Source organism: Anguilla anguilla, chromosome 5 (genome assembly GCF_013347855.1).
Source record: "Anguilla anguilla isolate fAngAng1 chromosome 5, fAngAng1.pri, whole genome shotgun sequence".
Taxonomy (NCBI): domain Eukaryota; kingdom Metazoa; phylum Chordata; class Actinopteri; order Anguilliformes; family Anguillidae; genus Anguilla; species Anguilla anguilla.
The window spans coordinates 20,120,458-20,142,418 of record NC_049205.1 but is presented as its reverse complement, the minus strand read 5'-3'; the positions used below and the strand labels follow the sequence as shown (position 1 = coordinate 20,142,418).

Here is a 21,961-nt window from a genome sequence, read left to right as displayed (position 1 = left end):
CTCTCCCTCCCTTCTTCCTTCTCTCTCTCTCTTCCATCTCTTTCTCTCTTCCTACTCCTCTGCCCTTCCTCCCTCTTGCAGATGTGTGAAAGACATCATGGACAGTGCAGGGACACGCATGGCTGTGGGATGGGATTCTCCAGGCTGGTATAGGCTTCTGTTTGTCTGCTCAGGGCTGTATTCTTGTGGGCTTTCAGGGCTGTCAGTGGGACCTGGGTCTCATGTCCTCTGTGAGTATTCAACTGTAGTGCCTCTTGAGCAAGCTTAATTAAAACCAATATTCCAGGGTTTCTAGTGCCTTGAGAAAACCTCTAATCAATGGGAGAAGCTTTTTTTTAAATGAAATTAAATGGATCAATGTATTACCTAGACCTTTTCACAACCTTCCCAGTGCCCAAAAATCCCTGGTCCATCCTTGCCTTATGAACAGTTTCTAATAAAGATATTTAATTATATCTGCATTGTATATCTTTTAGGTAAAACCTCCCTTGTCTGTGAAAAGAAATTGGGTATAATAAATAAGCACACAGTAAAGTGTTCAGATTGTTTAGATCTATTAACTCACAGTTCAAGATCGGTCTGCCGTCGACGAGGGAGACAAGTGGAGAAATCCTTTATCAAAACTGGCTCTTTGACTGCATGGACCTGCACTCTGCAGGTAATCCATGGTGAAAATTGCTCTGCTTCTTATTGGCGTGTCCATCAAAACTAAATCAATGTCACCGGTGAACGAAGCAGAATGGAATTGTTACAAGGGAACATAGCTGCGAACAATCTCCTTTTTGAAGGCACGTCAGGTCATGCGGTAGAGGCAGAGACACTTGCTTGACACAATACTGGATACTTCAGTTAGAAGCTATTGTGCAAGCCGAGATGGGCTGAATGGCATGTTTGCATTATTCTGTATACTTATGGACTTTTTGTAATGTTTTCAGAGGACATTTTGGAATGGGTTTGTATGACATTCATGCTGTAATGTTTAGCATAACATGCTTCACAACCTTATGTCATTTGTTAAGAATAGGATATGATGTTCATACAGGCTAATGACAAGGGCTGTGTCTTTTCTTTGCAATGGATGAAGATATTATGAATGACCCTTTTAAACTAATACCTTACAAAAGGTTATATCCTATCATATTAACCCTGTCTTTGCACATCCTCCAAATCATGTGCCAAGAGAAGTGTTGGTAAAGATTCAGTGTAGAGTAGGTTCAGTCAGTTCATCTTCAGCTAAAAATATCTGTCAGTATTTTTTATTTTAAAAATAATAAGTGCAGCGACTCTTTGCATCATTAAAGAAACAGTACGAATTTTCTGTCTGGGGATGGTAGAGCTCATTAAAATATTGGGGTCTTCCTCTATCTGCTGGAAGTTGGGCAAGTTCAGCAAATGCCAATATTCAAAGGAAACACCAGTGCATTGGCCTGGAGAAAATGTTGACTGTGTCTAGTCTAGTCCTTAGTGAAAAGGACAGGTGTGTGGGTGGGGCCAGCAGTGTGGGCATTAGGCAGTGAGCTGTAAATACCTAAGTACTGCAGTGTTTTTCAGGTCTGGTCCTGGGGGCGCGCTATGCTCACTGAGGTTAGCCCCTACCGCTAATCAGCTCACTTAATCAAGTTTGATTGAGTTGCTAATTGAACACTGATCTGGACTCTGACATCACTTAACGAATATTGACTCTTAGATCTCAGTTGCAGATAGGGGTTCCAGGAACTGTGTTTGCTTTAACAGAGTGCCAGAAGTAAAGGTGTTTCTCGAGGCTGTTTCCACTCTTTTTGGCCCCTTAATCGAATTAGTAACACGGACAGGTGTTTGGCTTCATCGACTAAAAGTAATTAGTTTTTCAATGTGGCCTGGAACAGTTCATTTCCATAAATATTATGCTTAATTGAGAACAGCTTCCAACAAAATATGGTGTAAACAACTTTATCTTCGTGTTTGCGGAAACACACCCCAGAGCGTGTGTCTTAAACAGAGAATTCATTTGCAACAAGTTGCATTTCAGGGATGTCAAATAGAGATCGGCGCTCAATTAGCAGCTCAATCAGACCTAATTAACCACCTCAGCTGGGGGGAATCTGAACGCACAGGATGGAGCGTGGCCTCGGCTCTGCCGTATTGCGGCACTGACACAAGGGGTCAGTTTTTGCATCTCAAGAAGAGCCGCTCATAAACAATTTTTTTTTTTTTTCAGTGAAGATAAAAAATGGAAGCCATCTTTCGTTGCAATGTTTTTTTTTCCTCCTGGTGCAAAACACCCTGATTGGCCGCAGCAAAGAACAGAGGAGGAATAATTAACTACTTTTCTAATGAGGTGAGCTATATGGCAGCAGTCTGCTGCAGGACTGTTATTGTCATACTAATGATAGTCATCAGTATCGTCAACAAGGAACAGTAAGCATCCTTCACTTCTTTTAGACACTTCTGAACTCCCACTCATGGTGTCGTAAGTGGTAATGAGATGAAACTGCCCTAATCTATTATTATTTTTCAGGGCACTATGCTGACATTTTTTTTCCAAGGAGCACATTTGTTCCCAAGTTGAAAAATTTAGGAGCACACTAATAATGCATGCCTATCGGTCAATATCAGTCACTCCTAAATTATTTTTTCGGCTAGGGCACAACAGTTTTCGGGAGCAAATGCTCCTAAATCGGGAGCACTCTAGAGACTTGTGTTTATGTAACTGGAGCTGCGCTCCCTCTCCTCTCTGGAGCACTGAGGATAAACATTCCAGCTACACTTTGTTGTTTAAAAACAAGGCATATAGCCCCCCCCCTTGTGTCTCAGTTCAGTAAGCCCAGTAATTGTTACCAGCTGAGCTTTTCACTATGACCTCTGATAACAACTTGGGACAGTGCAGACAAGCAAGTGCTCTTCTCAGAAATGCTTGATATCAAGCCGCTGCCTCTTTTCACACTGCGGTCCGCGAGTTCAGCCCGCTTGGACGTCTCATGCACGGGTCGATGAAGCAGACCGCGGGTGCCCTGTTGACCAGGAGGCGTTGCTGCCAATTAAGTACCACCCTGTGTGGCTGCCAGCCACGGTTGGCACAGTCCGAATTCCTTACCAGGCCACGAACCCCATTTGAACTCTGGAAAAGTGCGTTAACACGGGATGTTCAGCAGACCCTTTTTTAATTTTAACCACAAATGAGTAATTTCTTCCATTCAAATGTAAGCATAGCTGGCTATTTCTTTCCTGCCTACTCCATGGACATTGATAGTTTGAGTGGCACCACAGCTCTCCATTTGTCTTTGGGCTCTCATTAAAACATGTATTACACTCTGTACTGATCTGCAGTTTCTCACAACTTATGGAGCTCTCGTATCTTTAAACTAATTCAGAATGTGATATTGCTATGAAGTTGAAATCTTTTCCATATTTTACCAAATGAGTCTTGATTCTTGTCTTCTGTGCTCTGCGCTACATTGATTATATGAAATTAAATCTGCTACATTTTATGTTCTACAAGTGTCCCCAATTAAAGCTTCCCATCACTGTAATTGCTCATTAGCTCTGGCGGTTCCCTTTGGAGCAATCTCATTCTGAATGCATATCACTTTGACTGAATAACATTACATGTTTACACTTCATAAAATGCTAAGAATGCGACTGTGTTGTGAACAGGTTTGATATATGCATAAAGTGGGCCATATGTCAAACCTGTTCACACTGCAGTCAGGAGTGAAGTGTTCATGGCCTAGTATAGAACCTCTAGTCTCCTGGTCCATCAGTTGATCTGTCGGTCTGATCCTCTGGGATACAGAATGGTTCTGCGTGAAGACTTCTGTGTCCATTTTGGAGTCTCTCTGTCTGAGTCTCTAAATCAGCTGAGAGTGACTTCCTCTAGCCAAAGGAAGAGGTGAAAAGTGAACATTACTGACCTAAGACAAGCATCTCTAGCCAAGGGATCTGCAACCCTGGTCCTGGAGAACCACAGGCTCTGCTGGTTTTCATTGTTACTCTGCACTTAATTAATCAGTTAAAGCAGTTGATTACACAGTTAACTCACTGCATCCAACTACTTAAGTCTAAATTGGGTGCTGATTTTAAGGTAAAACAAAAACCAGCAGAGCCTGTGACTCTTCATGACCAGTGTTGCAGACCCCTGCTCTAGCCCCTCCCCTAGCTGCACTGCACCAATTTTGACTGAACTGAGACCAGTCACTCTGCACTCTGTCTACCACCCCCCCCCCCCAGTTGCACTGTATTTTTCTTTAGCTGACCTGAAATCACCACCCTCTGCCCCCGCCCAGCTACACTGCATCCTCTTTTTAGCTGACACTGAGATCCGTCATGATGCTCCTCCCTCAGCTGCTGTACCTCCTGTATTTAAACCCGGCAAAGTGAATAGTGCTTGCTTTTGAAGATTGCTTTTCATTAGAATTGCCGTTCCCACAAATCAACGTTGCTCACGAAGTCACTTAAGCAACGCGGTGATAAAAGTCTCATCACTTTTCAGCGTGATGTCACCATCCTTCATTAAATAGAGAACAGAACTAAGGAACACTACTGAGATCGTCGTCTATTGGGATCATGCACAGCTTCAAATAGATTCAGTTAAGGATCCATTGATCTTAATAATAAACCATTAATCATGCATGAGGTTTTTTCCGAGATCAATCAGAAATCAGTATGAAAGGGATTGATCAACCACCCCCTACATAACACTAGGGTTTCAATTCCGTGAATAATTAGAGAAATTAGCCGCATGCTCATTTCTCTGGCTTTTTAGATCTCGAGGTTCAATAGAGAAATTATTTAGCGCTTTATTATGGAAAGATGTTTCTTTATTGGCAACATTTATTTGTGAAGGATGTCTCTCTTAAGTAGTGCTTAGCATAAGACATTCATCTGAGCTGACTTACAGTACTGAGATTTGAAGAACAGTTCTTCAGCTCTGTCTGAATGCCGCTGTGATTGAGTTTCCTGGAATACGGAAGCGAAGAAGAAAGTGGAAGGTTTGCAGTGTTTTTCACTTCACACAGAGGGTCCTGCAGGGAGTTGAGAGAAGGAGTCTTCTGTCACATTGTTTGTTCAGACCAATCGTGGAATGCTTCTGGCACAGGAATCAACACAAAGCAAACCTCAAACCTCTGTAGACCAACTGGCCTTAAGTGGAACTAACTGTGGCTGGACTATTTGCGTGCTTTGCAGAGTGAGTGTTTAGTTAATGTATCATGAAATAATATATAGTATATAAAAATGAGGTTAATGCACTGAAGAACTTAGTCCTGGGATTCAAACCTGCAACTTCCATTTTACAAGGCTGGTTTTCTTGCTACCGTGGCATTCTGTCACTGCTTTAAAGCCAGTAACTTTAATGTCAAGTAACAGAGTGCCACTGAGTAATTAGGCACAGTCCAAACACACCTACACAGGTGCTGGAGTTCATATAGGGAACGTGAGGTTTCATACCTCCAACCTTTTCGAGGTTCCCGAAGCTGTGCTCTCCCTCCTCAAGTCTGAAGCGTTCCAGCACCTTGGACAGAGATGGCAGGCTCTTAAACTTTTGCCGAAAGCAATCTCAGCATTTTATGCACCGACCGCTCGAGAGGGTTGCGACGGGACAGCGTCGTGGCAGGTTTATCAGTCATTACGGGTTGGACGCTCAGTTGGTTTATGTTTTAATCAAACGTGTGCTCACAGCGGTGATGCGACTGTCAGCGCGAATGCCTTTCGAAGACGCATTCTCGCTACGTGGGCCTCGCACAAAGCCCGGTAGCGACCCAGCCGGCTCCGGCAAACGAGAGTCAATTTTGTTTCAATTAGAAAGGAGCGCGGCTCCTCGCTGTCCTCTTTACGCCCCTTTTCTGGCAATCCTTGGGTGCGTCCCGTCTGTCACCACATCTGGTTTAGTATACGCACACACTCTCGTGGCTGTCAGGCGTTATTAAGCAAAATGTAGTGGTAATTTAAAGCATCTGCGTCCCCCTTTCCTGACTCAGCCTTGCCTGTGTAAGCCAAGGTTTCTTTCCATCATATTTACCTTGTTTAAATTGGTTGATTCACCAACTATATGTATATGAATATTGTAGTTACTCTGTGGGTGACCTTCTGGTCTCCATCTCTCTCTTTTTTCTCTCTCCAGTTATTTATGAATTACTTTCACAATGAAATGTTCAGTGTCAAATCAACTCTTATGGAGTACACATGGTTCCTATTGTACTCTTTTACAGTTAAATTAGCATGATATTTTACTATGCTGTTGGCATAAAGCTATATCTGGAGATATACGCAGAACAACATGCATTTATAACAGAAAATATGCAACAATTAAAATTGTTTATATAGTATAAAACAAAAATATTACACTGTGTAAATAAACAGAATGTCTCTCCCACCCCCCCCCCCTCTCTCTCTCTCTTTCCACAGGGGGAGATGTGGCCTGGTTTGGGCTCCTTCATGGCCCTGGTGCTGTTAGCAGTTTTGGGGTTCCCTTCTCAAACGTGGAGCCTCAACCCAGATGACCCCAACGTATGCAGTCACTGGGAGAGGTGAGCTCCCTACTGCCCCGGAGTATTTGAATTAAGAATCTTTTATTTTATGTGACATCCCATCACTCTCTTCTGCAATACTGATCACATGCTTTTGTGATATCACAGGCTAATTTGTTTCCCAAAAGCTGTTTGTTTTCAGAGCTGTTATCTCTGTTTGGGACAAATATAAATTAGACACGATGGCATAGTCATTATCACCATATAGCGTGAAAGCATGTGGATTCTTCATAAACAGAGCCCAAGATATCTTCTTGCAAAGAAACCATGCTTTGACTTGATTTGAAAAAAGACCATTTATTCATCAGATATAAGATCATTTTTTTAGTTTTTAGTTTTTGTGGAGTAACTGGTTGCTTCATTACTTTCTTAGTGAACTAGTTACTCTCAATTGTTGAAGTAAGTATATGCTTACTTCATTAGGTACTTCATCAAGAAAGAAGCAAAATATTAATTTCTTATGAAAGCTTAGGAAATGAGAAATCCCTTTTTATTTTCTTTTCTGTTTGATATGCTTGCCAATCATGCTATTTAGTAAATAGTTACTCATTGTGCAATCATTCTATTTTATCAGTTATGAGACAAGATTTGTGGTGTGGGAAGCCACATTGTATGAGTTTTATTTGGTTTATAAGAGGTTTTTTAACCCTCCTCAGTGAGTGCTAAAGTTGCTAAAAGGGAAAAGATGGGGATGGAAGGAAGAGGGACATAAATGGAACACAGGAGCAAATTGATCAAGGCTTCCATTTACCCTAATCAATCACATCTACCCTCTTGCTAAAATAATTATGCCGTATTTGTAGGTGTCCATTATGAAGAATACACAGGAGTAACTTCCCTCCTCCCCAGTGCACAATGTACGGGGGAGACTGAGAAGGTCCACAGCACTGCACAAACACATCCCCCAGGGCTGAGCACGTGCAGAAGGGTCTATGCACCAGACCTGGGTCAAATACATATTTGTTTTGGATTCAAATACTTTTCTACGCTTTACTGATCTTGTCTGGTGTATTGGAACCAATGAAATACTCTCAGAAAGTGCAATCCCCGCCTTCTGGTCATATTGGCAGACTCAATTACACCAGGCAAGATCAATAGAGCACAGAAAAGTATTTGAATCAAAAACAACTACGTATTTGACCCAGGTCTGCTATGCACAACGTTCACTTTGTCATATCACAGGATGTGTTCAGCAGGAAGACCGAGAATCTCCATGGTTTGCAACGAGAGGATCTAGCTGCCATATGTATTTGTATTGAGGGGTTGGCACTAAGGACATAGGTTTCACCTGAACATCTGGGTGGACTTTAGCTCATAACATACCTTACTATCAAATTGCTCCCCTGGGGGGTAGTGACAAATCAAGCAACTGACATTTATCTCTTCTTGTGTTTTTTTTTCCGGTGCCTCTTTCGCCAAGCTTCTCAGATTAATTGAATTTTAGAGAGTAACAAAAAGGCTGGGCAAGTAGCAAAGTCATGCAGTTGTGGAGACCTTGACCCCTCCCTCTGTGGTTCCCAACCATGTTCCTGTAGTTCTAATGTCTTGTAGGTTTTCACTCCAACATTAACATTGTACACCTCACGCAACAGCTCAAGATCTCTTTGAGCTGCTCACTAGAAGAATCAGGTGTGCCAGATTAGGATTGAAATGAAAATCTACAGCACAGTAGATCCCCAGGAACAGGGTTTGGAACTGCTTTACATGCAGATAAACATGACATACATTTTTAGGAATGGACAGAAATTTTTGAGGGGGGTTAAAAGCGCCCCCTTTTCCGTCCTCAGTCTGCACGTACAGGCTTCACTGTCAATAGGCGGTTCAGTTGCCAGGCGATGGCGAGACTTCCAGCACTGGCTGCCAATGGGCCACAGCTACCCCCCTGGGAGAAGGGTGGGGGGTTTTTTCTCCTGCCTGTTATCAGAGTATGCTCTAATGACAAACGCATTTGTTAAGGGCCACTTCAGCAAAACCCGGACAGAAATAAATCAGCCGTCCCCTGCGTGTCCATCAGTGATGGATCTCCACTGAAACTCCCCGGTTGATTACCCATCACTCAGTCCATGTTTCTGACAGTTACGGGGCCGAGAATGAAAACCTCCAGTCTGAGATTGTCTTTATGTGACAGCAGCCAGATTGCGGTTGGATTTTAGTGTTTTATTTTAGATTATTTTACTGTTTTGTTTGCTAATCAAATAGGCTCATTAATTAAGTCTAGCACTGTTCTTCTTGAATTGTTACATGCACTTACTTGTACACTGGTCAGGCCGAATGCTTAGATGAAAATGTTATGAAAATGCTGCTGCAACCATGTTTCCACACTGCTGCTTTAACCACTACTCCACACTGCTGCTCTAATCACTACCCTACACCCTGCTACTCCACACTGCTGCTCTAACCACTACTCCACACCCCACTACTCCATATTGCTGCTCTAACCACTATTCCACACTGCTGTAATCATTGCACTCCACTGCTGCTCAAACCAGTATACCACACAGCTGTTATAACCACTATGCCGTACTGCTGCTCTAACCACTGCACCACACTGCTACCGTAACTCTACATTACACTGCTGCTCTGTTTCCTTTTGAAGTCTTATTGTCTTATTTTTTTCCAGCTATGCAGTGACTGTGCAGGAATCCTATGCTCACCCATTCGACCAGATCTACTACACCAGATGCACAGACATTCTCAACTGGTTCAAATGCACCAGGCACAGGTGGGTATGAGTCTTTCTACCAGTGCCACATTGTTCAGTGTTCCATTTTCTCCTCTGCATTTCCGTGCCAAAAAAAAATAAACACAGGAAGAATACTTCAGTCACAAACATGAAACCATAAGGTTGGGAGAAATTGACGTCACGTCCAAGGGTCTGGCTACTTTTCATTTCCGTGCACTAGCAAGGCAAAGCATGTTTTGCAATTTGTCTCCTTATTACCGATATTTGACCATCATTGCATTGGCTCTAATGGCTGCATTAGGGTTCACTGGCAACACACTTAAATAAGCATGAGTCACTGCTGCTAAATATGACCAAGCAAAGAACACTCTTCACCACACTGGAGAAAATCCTCATAGCTGCACTTTGGTTTTGCTTGTTTTTTTAACCCCTTCAGTTTTTAAGGTGTGGTTCGATTGTAGCTTGCCTTCAGGCTGGAGACTAGAACAGGATTTTCTTGAGACTTCCGTGCTTCCCGAATGTAGAACAAGATCAATTGCCTTTGTCCCAATTGCAGCGTGCTCTCAAACTCACTAGTACAGACCCAGGCTAATCCCAACCGCAGTCTTAAACACCAGCTACAGGACACTAAAGTTGCGTACTTTGTAAACCCACTGCTGACCAGGTTTTCCGAGAGACTGAGACAAGGATCTCCAACCCAAATCCTGGAAGGCCACTGTGTTTGCTGGTTTTTGATCTGTTCCTGCACTTTAGTGCTTAATTTAGGTCATTGATTGGCTAAAGGAGTGTGCACATCTTGTTTATAGCCTGCTTCATCCAATGCATCTGTAGCTGGCTAGTACGTTTACATAATGTATTAACATAGAAAATACATTTTGCTGCACTGAAAACGAATAATACATTGTATGTATTGAGTTAAATTATGTTATTGTCTGTCTCCCAGCTACAGTAGCTGTCTGTGGTTAAATTCAGAACTGTTCTTACATTAAATTGGTATTTTAAAAATGATACTACGTGTTGCTTATGAATTAAATAATTAATTCAAATTTCACCCCATTATTATTTTGAACGACTGACGGTGCGCTCCACGGATTTGTATTGCACTACCTCAGTGGTGTCAAACTCGTTGCCATGGAGGGCCGTGTGTATGCAGGTTTTCATTCCAGCCTCAGATCTTGATTATATAATTAGTTAAATTATTTGCTGAATTAGGGATGCAGGTTTGTGCACAATGGTGACCCGACGTCTATGGTGACCCGCATTGTCTAAATAAAAATTTTCTTATATTCTGTGCTTCAATGCAGTTAAACGCATATGGCTGAATGAGTAATTGGACTCAATTAAGGCAGCATTAATTGGTTGGAATGAAAACCTGCATACACATGGCCCTCCATGGCAACGAGTTTGACACCACTGCACTACCTCAATGAAATGAAAATAGATGAAATTATCAATAGTCCTAAACCAACAGCTTTCAGACCTGTTTATTGTTCTGTTGATTAACCAACGATAACTTGTCTGCATTTTGGATTGCAAATCATTTTCTTAGTCAGTGCTCAATAAGGCCTCAGATATAAAATGATTGTGTTTTGTTACAAAAAAAACATGCATACAAGTCTCGTTAAGTCACATAGGTTGTGTGTTGAGCAGTATCAACCGGTTACCTGATGCATACTAGTAACTGAATAATTACATTCAGTAATAACTCAGAACTATTAACTACAGCAATTATTGTGTAGATAGTGGTCTTTTAATGAAAAATAATGATCTAATTATCAGCTTCAAATGCTATTCTAATACCAATAGAGGGAAAATAACTTTGTGAATACAACATTTACATTAGTTATTGATTTAGGACTCAAATCATGAATTTAGAAATCTAGCATTCCAGACAGGGATACTCAGGCCCTCAAGATCAGTATTACTGCTGGTTTTCTTCTGACTGATAGTCCATAGTCCAATAATGGCATTGATTGGTCAGAAATTATACTCACCTGGTGCATTAGGTTTAAATCAGTCCCTGATTAGAGGAGAGGAATGCAAACCAGCAGTACTACAGGCCCCAAGGGCCAGATTTCAGTGTCCTTGATTTAGGATGTAAGACCGGGAAACGTTAAATTTTGTAACAGTTTATTTAGAAGAAAGTTTAGCCAGCATATTTATCTTTTAAAAGTGGCTTTAAAGCATTCTCCTGTTTATATAGGCTCTTTAATCATTACAATTGCAGATGTTTCAGGAATTAAAAAATGAGCTCATGTAAAATATTAAAAGTTTTCAGTTCTCTACTTTCGCTGTCCTTTAAACCTCTCGGAACACTGCAGGATCTTAGGAACACATGCATAATGGTGGAGAAAACATAAACACTGAACTTCAGAACCTGCAGGATTCTTGCTGGTTATCAGCTGATACAGAACAGCAATTACACCAGTGGTGTCAAACTCGTTGCCATGGAGGGCCGTGTGTATGCAGGTTTTCATTCCAACCAATTAATGCTGCCTTAATTGAGTCCAATTACTCATTCAGCCATATGCGTTTAACTGCATTGAAGAACAGAATATAAGAAAATTTTTATTTAGACAATGCGGGTCACCATAGACGTCGGGTCACCATTGTGCACAAACCTGCATCCCTAATTCAGCAAATAATTTAACTAATTATATAATCAAGATCTGAGGCTGGAATGAAAACCTGCATACACACGGCCCTCCATGGCAACGAGTTTGACACCACTGAATTACACGCTGCAATCAAAACCTTCCAAAACTTAATGAGATGCTAATCCATTGTTAGCCTGCAGAATTTGTTTGGGCTGTAGAGACAGTGGGCTGCCCAGGCTTACTTACTTACTACCTCCCCCTACTGGCTGCTAGGATGGACTTCCCCCAGATGGGCTAACTGCATATAGCAGCAGAACACTGGACTATGAGTGGTCGGTAGTGGGAGAGGGAGCACTCCCATTTGAATGGAAGGGGGTGAGAGAGATAGATAAAGAAGACATTGTGTAATACATCCAGTAGTAATGAAGGCAGTTTGATTCTTGGATCCACAAATCGTTGAGAGAGAGAGAGAGAGAGATAGAGAGAGAGAGAGAGAGAGATGAAGGACATGCATTAAGATGGGTGGAGACAGACAAAAGAAAAGGAGAAAGGGGGTGAGAAGTGTAGGGAGGGATGTACAGAATGAGAGTACGGTGCTGTAACCATGCCATAGTGGCTCCATTACTGTCAGGAACACTAGGCAGGGAACAAGCAATCAACACTCATAATAAAAAACCTTCCTGTCTATACGGCAATTACCCATTTACCATTGATCACTGTTTCAGGACAAGTCATGGAGATGGTGTACATAATGGATACCTCTTTAACTCTGTGCCTCACTGTTCCAGGATCAGCTACAGTATAAGAAAAACAAAGAAAAAAACACCTGTTTACTTCTACGCAATAGTGTTCTAGGATCTCTTATGATAATGCTGATAGTACTTAACCACCAACTTTTTACATCTTCCAGGAACTATTATGATTACTGAGTATGTATCAGCCATCTCTATCTCTACCTCTACCTCTGTGCATCACTGGTCCAGGATAAGCTTTAATAAAGGCCTTTACGAAAATCACATCTTTTACCACTGTGATAAGGGTGTACACAAATATGTACACAAATGCCAACTCTAGGCACCACTGTTTTAAGATCAGGTAGAATAACAGACCACAGTAAAGGTTGCATCTGTACCGCTGTTCGTCGCTGTTCCATGATCAGTTGTGATCCCTGTATGCGTAACAACCTTCTGTTTGACTCTGTGCGCCTCACTGTTCCAGGATCAGCTATAAGACTGCATACCGGCGGGGCGTGAGGACCATGTACAGGCGCCGCTCGCAGTGTTGCCCTGGATACATCGAGAGCGGAGACCTGTGTGTCCGTGAGTGTCCCTCTTTTGCCCTTCTTCTCCAGCCTATTCCTTCCTCTTCCTCATGTTGTTGCGTCAGCCCCACCCCCATTTTATATTATATGATATTCCAAGCCTGTTAATTTTTTTAAATCACAGTAAAATATTTAGTGTTCAATCAACTCTTTACAGAGTACGGATTTCAAAATATACTTTTTTGTGTTTTGGACCTTATTCCTAGCCCCAACATGCCACTCTCATCTAAACCCCCAAACAAACAACCCAACCTTTCATAAGAGGGAAAAAATAATTGAAATGCTAAGTAAGCCCTGTTAGCCTGATTCAAAGTATATCATTCAAAAAACATAAATACATTTAGTTTATGCATGGAAGCCCATCTTATTACACCCATAATACAGTATTGTTTGAAACTATGGTCACATAAAGGTAATTGGCATAATGCAAGGCATAATGGTATGTCTGATATAAAGAATATAAAAACTTCTAACTCTACTCCTGGGAATTTAATCATTTTCACAAGTCGCCAGTCGTTGCTGTGGGCATGACTGGCACAGACACCAGCGCTGAACCCCTGTACCTTTTGTTTGTCCCCGAACATTTAACCAGGAGTGATTCAGATTCTTCACGCTCTGCCTTTCAGAAACTCCTTACAGGACTGTTACCACCCTCTCTTTGCATGAGACCCAGAGAGTGTGACGCTGTCACTTCACAGAGCTCGTAAGAGGTGTTTCAGACACAGTGGAAAGGATTTGAAAATGCTATTTGTGATGAGTGTGGCATATTTTTAGTCCCCGCCTCTCTGTGATATTACTCCGGTGTGGGGTGGGGGTGGGGGGATGGGTGGACTGTGTAAGTGCAGGAGATGAAATCTGTCATCCATCTAATTGCACACTGAGGCTGTAACAAGCACACACATTGCTATCTCGCGCAAGTTGAGCTAGTCCCCTTTTATGTTGCTGAATGAGCGTCTCCGAGCCACCTCATCAAGTGTGTGTGTGTGTGTGCGCACGCGTGTGCTTATGTGCGTGTGAGTGTGTGTGTGTGTGTGTGGGTGCAACGACAGTTCATGAATAGGGATTCAAACCCCTCTGGTAGCAAATCAAGCAGCAGAATCTCAACTCTAAACTTCCAAATATTTGTTAGGTTTCTATGGAACAGCCACTGGATGTGTATAATTAAACCTGTAGAATTGCCTGAAGCCCCTGTGTCATAACACCACCAAATTCAAAAACAGAAGAGAAGAAACGATATGGAAGCTCGAACAGCTGCCTGAACACAAATTTACAGTGTCCATTAACTGTAATGCATTATTTCCTTTAGCATTTTATAATCCTTTTTTACGATGACAATTTACTTCCTTTTTTAATTGACGAAAACAGATTAATAAAATGCAGCATCTGTTACCATGACAAACCCAGACAAGCCCAACACCCGATCTGAGGGGGAGGTTTCAAATGGTGAGCAGCGAGATGGACGCACCGTCATTGTTTTCGACAGAGCTTGACCCGCGGTGGGCTCACGACGTTGTTTTTGTCTCCTTCTCTTTAAAGAGGCCGGCTCCCCTCTCCGTCCGTCTTGTCCTTCGCGTCCCGGTTTTTAAAGAATAAATCAATTACACACCCCAGATGGCGCCTTGTGAGCGACAGGCTTGATTTCGCCCCCTTCCTTAACGGGAAGGCGAGGTAGATGAGCCGTGCTCGGGGGCGCGCGCGAGAGGGGCATTGTGTTTCCCCGCCCGTCGCTGGTCGTAAACAACTTTATTAAAGGCTCCCGCAGTGCTGCGGAACCCCGGAGGCTCGGAGGAGACAAACAGCTCCTGACTTTATTGTGGAGATCTATCTCTGACCCGGTGCACCCAAGGCCAGCTCGCCAACTCGGCTGTTCATCCATCTATCCCTCTCTCTCTCTCTCTCTCTCCGGCTCACTTTCTCTCTCTTCGTGATAAGTGCATTGGGCTGGTCTTTTGTTGTGTGACCTTCTAAGCAGCAGGCACGGGGCTAGTTAAGGGTCCCCCCCCCCCCAATAAGAGTGGGGGGGGGGGGGGGGGGGGGGGTGGGGCTAGTGGGGTGGGGGTTGTGGGCACGGCGGTGGGGGGGAAGGGTAAGGTTCTAATTTCCTAAATGCCCCCCCCACCTCTCCCATTGTGGCTATATGTACAGAAAGCTTAATTCATGGTGCCCCCTTCCCTATGTAGCATTTATCTTGCTGCTGACAAGGGGGTTCAGTGTCTTTTATTGGGAGAGCGGGACTGAGGTGTTTTAAGTGCTTTTGGGAGTGGGGGGGGGGGGGGGGGCACCAGTTTAACATTGCATTAACTCTATGAGAGTTTAGCTGCAATAACGAGTTCAGGGGCAGCCTGTGCCAAGCTGTTAAATCACTGAAAATCGCCTGTTAAGGTCCTTTCCAGTAGGAACCTGCTGTATAGCTGCTTTCTTTTTTTGCACTAAATGCAATGTTTCATGGTGTAAAGCTACAGTGGAGGGAATGCATTGCTACTACATACTGATTTGAAGATCAAGTACAGTAAGATGAAATGCTTTCATTATCGGCTTTAAAGGAAACCATGCGTTGATTCAAGTCAGGTAATATTTGGTAACGGGTGTTTGAAGGACAGGAGCCGTCCTATTGACATGCCCGCACACATGCATGCACACACACGCACACGCACACACAAAACAGTATTAGAATTCATTTTAGAGTGCTAATATTCTGGCCCTGTTTTGGGTGCTAAAGTGCTATTTTGGTCACTACTCAAGTGGGTGTTAGCACTGATTGTGCCAGTGCTTTTAAAAAACTCCACCCATTTCTTCTAAATTGCATCATCCTTAGGAAACAATGACATCATAATGTTACCCTCGACCTCATCCTCCAAGTTTTTGCATCCAGGGAGGGCACTTACACAGAGTAAATTCGACAAGTTTGCAATGGAAACAGAGGCTTGGTAACAAAACAAAATGAAATAACAATAATGAACTGAAAACTGTAGTTCTGTAGCTCTAGGGATAATGTAACTAGCTTAGCTTGCCAGCCAGCTTGGTAGTACCACCACAAAGGGATGGAGAAGGTGGGAGAAAGAGCAGGTTGGGGAAGAAAGGAGACTGGGAGAGTGATAAGGTCGGTAGAAGGATTAAGAGCAGAAAAATGGCAAAATAACTACAGCTAACTACTGCATTACAAATATTGATAATGTGGACAGTGATTCTCCATGACAACGGAGTGTTTCACTGATTTAGTAGGACAGAATACTTTTATTTGCCTCAAACTATGGGAGGAGACATGCAAGGAGACTAGAACATTTATTTGCCATTAAGTCAGGTCCTTCGTGACATCATGAAGGACTTGGACCCAGTAGCCCCGATCCCGGTAATAAATTGAACTCCACCCATTTAATCCCCTCATAGGAATAGATGGAAATGCTCAGACTGATATTGCAAGTCGATATTGCAATGCAATTGATTTCTCGTGCTGTTGCTGATGCTCAATGCATACCATAATAACCCCATACAACGTAGTCTGAAGGTATTCTCGATTTTACCTTTGCAATCATTTTAAGGGAGTCTCGTCTCCGAGCTGAGGTGAAGGACGGGGCAAGGCATAATGAGGGTGGGGCTGGGCGTGGGTCTGGATAGTGGGGGTGGGGCTAAGTGACACGAGAGTGCTGGATGATAAGGGCAGAGCGAGTTGGTAGGGGCGCTGGGTGACGGAGGCGGGGCTGGATGGTTCAGGGCGGAGGCTAGCGATGACAGCCAGAGGGTGTCCCTTGGCTGCCTCCTGCACTGCACAGTCTCTGCGGAGTGTTAAAATCCCTCTAATCCCCCTCCTCACACCGCGAGGATTAAGAGATTTGTACTGCCATCCATGTTTTGTGTAGGGGCACAAGAGCAGGTATTAGCAGTGTTCCTTTCTTATCTGGAATCTTCGGCACATTTTTTGTTGCCCTTCAATTAACTCTGCCTTTGTTTGTAAGATCCAAATGTTTCTTATCTCTCATATCAGAAATCATATCACATAATTTATTTTATTTTTCATTTTATTATTTGTTTTTGGGGTGGGGGACAGCACAGGTTGGTTCTACTCCTTGGAAGGGTAGAAATCACCAAACAATGTGCAAACTGAGAGAGAGAGAATGTAAATGTAATGTTTTATATTAGTAAATGATACATATAAAATGAATGGATCGGTAAACGATAATTGTGCTATTTTTGAATGCTTTGGTTATATAATGGCTGGTACCTGTAGTGCTAATAAAGCTCGTTTATGTTCAAATTGATAGGCAGAAAGTAAGATATAGTGCGAGAGAAGCGGAGAAAAAGAAACAGACAGAAAGACAGAAATCAAGAGATAGAAAGGTGTAGAGGTGCCTTTGACAGTCGTGTTTCGGCAATAACATAAACTCTCTGTTCTGATGCTCTGTATATGGCCAACTAGTGATTTAATTGGCTAACTGACTTCTCCAGTAACACAACCAGGTCTTAAATCTATCAAGAACAAATGACCTGATACTCCACTGTTTGCGCACACATGTTTGATACTGCTGTTCTTCAGGGAGAGATAAGCATCCCCATCTATTCTCTCGCTTTGCCATTAGAGGCACTGGGAGTTCTGCGCTACCAGAGACCAGTATGGTATTAATGAGGCCAAGCACTGGAAAATTAGTTTGGGATATGAATAACATTCTGTGCTGTCATCCAAAATATATGTTTTACATTTCCACTTTAATGAGCTACAATATGAGACTTTTTTCCAAGGGATTTATTTTCAGACTTTGATTTTTCTTCTTCACCCCCTACTCCGCCTTGTTGCCACTTTTTTATCACCTCAAAGAAAAGTGAGAGGATAAATCCTCTCTGACACTGATTAAGGAACAGAGAGGTAGTAGGAGAAGAAGATGATGGACTGAGGCTCTTCATGGATTCCTTGTCATGTTTAATGTAATCACATTTTTATTAGAGAAATCGGGGACTGAATCAGGTTGTCATGGTAATGTCACTCCTGATGTGGATGGTGACATAGCCCACCCTATGGCACTCTTGTGTAGCTTCGCATAAGTCGGCGGTCTGCAGGACCCATGTGGTCTGCTGGTTTCTGCTCTCATGCGGTGCTTGATTGATTACACGATTAACAAATCTCACCTGGCTTCTTGGGTCTGAATTATTTTCAGATTTTTTGGGTGAAAACGAAAATCAGCAGACCCTGTGGCTCTCTTGGTACAGGGTTGCAGACCCCTGGCGTTAACATTTATTGCTATGTTTGTAGTTGTTATGAAGGTGTTATGCAGAGGTCATAAGGGCTTTGTATTGCTCTTATGTAGGTTGCTTCGTGGGAAGTGTTGCATTTCTTTATGCTGTTCCCAGCAGTGACTAGACCAGGGTGCAAGGCTGATTTAATAAAAGGTGCCATCGAGCCGCTGTCATTTCTGCCCTTGCACAAGGGAACGTTCACCTCCCCACTGTGGAACGACAGTCGGGAATCAGCCCCATTGTCACTTCCTCTGATATCATCTTTTTTTTGTTTCTCAGAAGCCGGGGTATCTTTCATCTCCATCATTACATAACCCAGTTTTCTGTGTTATAATAATTTTAACAAGTCCAGACTTGGCATTTTCTCGCTCTCTGCTGATCAGAAATTGATGACTGAAACTGAATTTAAAATAAGTTGTCTCATGATGCTGTCTGGGAATCACCTTTGTTTGTCCTCTGCCCCTAACCCCTCTCCTGTTCTTTTTTGTAATACCTGAATAGATTCTTTAGTTACTCAGCTCCGTTGATCTCAGGTGACCTGCTTTGTGAAATAAGACAGGCCAAATTGGTCTTTTATTTATTTAATTACTTTACCGCTGGGACTCGGATGGCTGAACAGATGTTGCCTTAATACCATGGAATCCTCCCTATGTCATTTTCCTGTGTTCTTGGTTTAGCGTTTTTGCTTGGGAAGCATTTCTAAGATTATGGCCATCCTCTGGGTGCTAAGGGATAGCTCTGATTGGGACCATTCCCAGTCCCAATCAAAGAGTGATTGAGTGGTAATCAATGCGAGTGCTGACCTGGCTCACCCCACGGTCCCTAAGCAGACATGCCCATCCCTGCTGCCCCGCCCCTTTCCCTGCCTTCGTAGACAGGGGAGAAATGGCGAGACTCTGCCCAGCCAATCGTAGTACTTCCCTATCCAATCACAGGGCTGCACTGGTTAATGCTAATCACAGCACTAGCTATACCTCAATATATCATAGTGCTTCCCATGCCTCTGCCAATCCCAGCACTGCCCTGTCTTCTGCCTATCACAGAACTGCTCTGACTTCTTCCAATCACACAGCTCCTGAAGCCTCTGCACTCTCTACCAGATCAAGCTGTGAGCACTGTCATCCCCCGAATTAAAAAAAAAACAAAAAAACTGGCAAGGCATTTTAAGGGAAGGAGTTATTTAATAATAAAAAAAGAACCTTCCCAGATTAATTTTAAAGGAAAAAGTTCACTTTGTTATAAATATTACCCAGGATTAATCTGGAAATGTTTGACATTCTTGTACTTCAATAGCATGTTCCCTTGACTTGGAAGTTTTGATTGGATACAAGGGTATAGCTTATATCCACAGCCACACAATATATCCCCTGTTTACTCTAAAATAAAGTTTGTCCAGACTACTGTCTTCTGGTATGTGATAAACAAACAGAGCTTTGAAAGACATGAAGGACATCCTCAGCCAAACAAAAATCTAAGCGCATGAAGGTATCCAAGAGCGAACACACCCTGAACCGTGCAGAAATGTTTCTCTCTCTGTCAGAAAGCCTCCTGCCATAAAGCTTCATCAGAATGAACGTAAGAAATTACTTGTCACCAAATAATATAGTAGCTGATGTACAAATGCATTAATAGCATCATATTTGGAAACCGAGACCATGGCTCATTTTGAGAAAAGCTGTTAAAATGCTGGCATTGCCAGATGTAATTTATTCTAAGCGCGGGTACAGTACGCTACATGACAAATTGATATACAGGTCCTTCTTGAGTGTTGGTGAGAGGTGGACAGCAGTATATCAAAGCACATGCTCGTAATCAGAATCTGAAATGAATGATGGGGAGATTCTGTTGCACTTGGAGAAGCTTGCTAATAGTGAAGAGGCACAAAGAAGGGAACTAAAATTGCCACAAAAGTATGTTAAGACTGTTGGCCAGGGAAGAGACAGACTTGCACCACCAGGAATGGGTGGCATTTTAAATGCATGTACTTTGAATGCCTATTTTCATGTATGTTTTTCATAGTTAATACAGGTTGTTTTCCAAGATGACTTAACCCTCTGTGCCACCTGCAAATAAACATATGCCTCAGTCAGTGTTACAGTAGTTTCTATGTTCAACTTTAGGAGGTATAGTGAAAATAAATGAATTAGTAAATAAATAAATAAATAGTAAAACTTAGTATATTTTGCCCAACGAACAGAATTTGGGAAGTCAAGCGGAGTCCCATCTTCACCGGTCTCCCTTGAGCTGGTCGCTCAGTTTTCTGTCCGAACGCATCCCTCAGGGGCTGTCACACATGCCCGTGCTTGGAAGCGCACACCCCAGCGCCTTCCAGTCCACGTCTGCCCGAGCGCCAGTCCTTTCCCGGAACGGCCTCCTCCCCCGGCCCCGGCGATAAGGGGACTGCGCTGATTTCAATCAAAGCGGTTTGTTCCCGCCGGGTCCGGCTGAGCTGTTTTCAGCGCGAGATAAAATGAGGCATCCGGTTTTAACCCCGTCCGCCTCGACGACCTTGGCTGTCTCTGCTTAATTCGTGCTAAATATTGCTTTTTATTCTTCTTTTCTTTTGAATTTTTTTTTTCTTCTTCTCTTTGCCTCCTGCCAGAAAGCTGGCACGCTGACAGAACTCAATGTAGGTCATTTTATTACCGTGCTGAATAAAAAAATAATAAAATAAAAAAACTCCACTCGATCTTGCGCGGAGCATTGCCAGTAATGCTAATATTACCCCAATCAATGTGTCAGCGAGTGGCTCAATGGGGAATGATGGAGAAAAAGTGCACACTTAGTATACATTGTGACTCCACGGGCTGTTATATTAGTGTCATCGGCAAAAAGCATGAGCTAATTTTGCATATTTTTCCCCCACTGCTCAAATTTCTTGGCTTGCGTGAAGAATGGTCAGTGACATAAAGCCGCCCACATTTAAAGAACATAAAGGCCACTTTTCCTGTAGGAATTTTTCAGTATTAGGGGTGGACTTCAGTGTTAAATTTCCAGTGTGTGCATGTACGGCTATGGACAGGAACAAACAAACCTGAATATGTTGAGGATGCTTTAGTGGCCTCCTTTGATAGGTTTATACTTTTCTGTGGTTTGCAGGCTAACTGAAAATATGGTTTGAGTGTGTTTGTACATGTGTATGTGTGTGTGCGCACGTGTGTGTCCATGTATGTGTGTGCATGTGTGTGTTTGTGTGTGTGTATGTGTGAATGTGTGTGTGTGTGCGTGCGTGCTTGTGTGTGTGTGTGTGTGTATGTGTGTGAGCGTGTGTGTTTGCTTGTCAGTGTTTGTGTGTGTACGCGTATGTGTGTGCATGCCTGTGTGTGTGTATGTGTGAATGTGTGTGTGTGTGTTTGTGTGTGTGCATGTGAGTGTGCGTGTGTGTGTGTGTGTGTGTGCGTGCACGTGTGTGTGTGTGTGTGTGTGTGTTTCTGTGAGACTCTAACCCTCTCTTTCTCTCAGCTCTCTGTACAGAGGAGTGTGCTCATGGCCGCTGTGTTTCCCCTGATACCTGCCAGTGTGAACCTGGGTGGGGAGGACTGGACTGCTCCAGTGGTGAGTCTGATCCCTCACTCGTTCACCCGTTCATGTCATAATCACTGCGTTATCTGGTCATTCACCCGTTCATGTG

At 43.0% G+C, this 21,961-nt stretch overlaps 1 protein-coding gene across 3 annotated transcripts in view; it reads left to right on the top strand.

The window, feature by feature from the left end:
- The window catches only part of LOC118227403 (multiple epidermal growth factor-like domains protein 11), a 120,032-nt gene that overhangs the window by 24,604 nt on the left and 73,467 nt on the right, over positions 1-21,961 (top strand). For 2 of the 3 annotated variants that reach the window (XM_035417816.1, XM_035417817.1), the window contains exons 2-5: positions 6,382-6,503; positions 9,124-9,225; positions 13,002-13,102; positions 21,793-21,885. In XM_035417816.1, coding sequence (XP_035273707.1) covers positions 6,388-6,503; positions 9,124-9,225; positions 13,002-13,102; positions 21,793-21,885 — 412 coding nt within the window. In that variant the 5' untranslated portion in view covers positions 6,382-6,387. Of the gene's footprint in view, positions 1-2,289; positions 2,318-6,381; positions 6,504-9,123; positions 9,226-13,001; positions 13,103-21,792; positions 21,886-21,961 lie in introns of those variants that run through there. The other variant, XM_035417815.1, reaches the window with a different exon arrangement.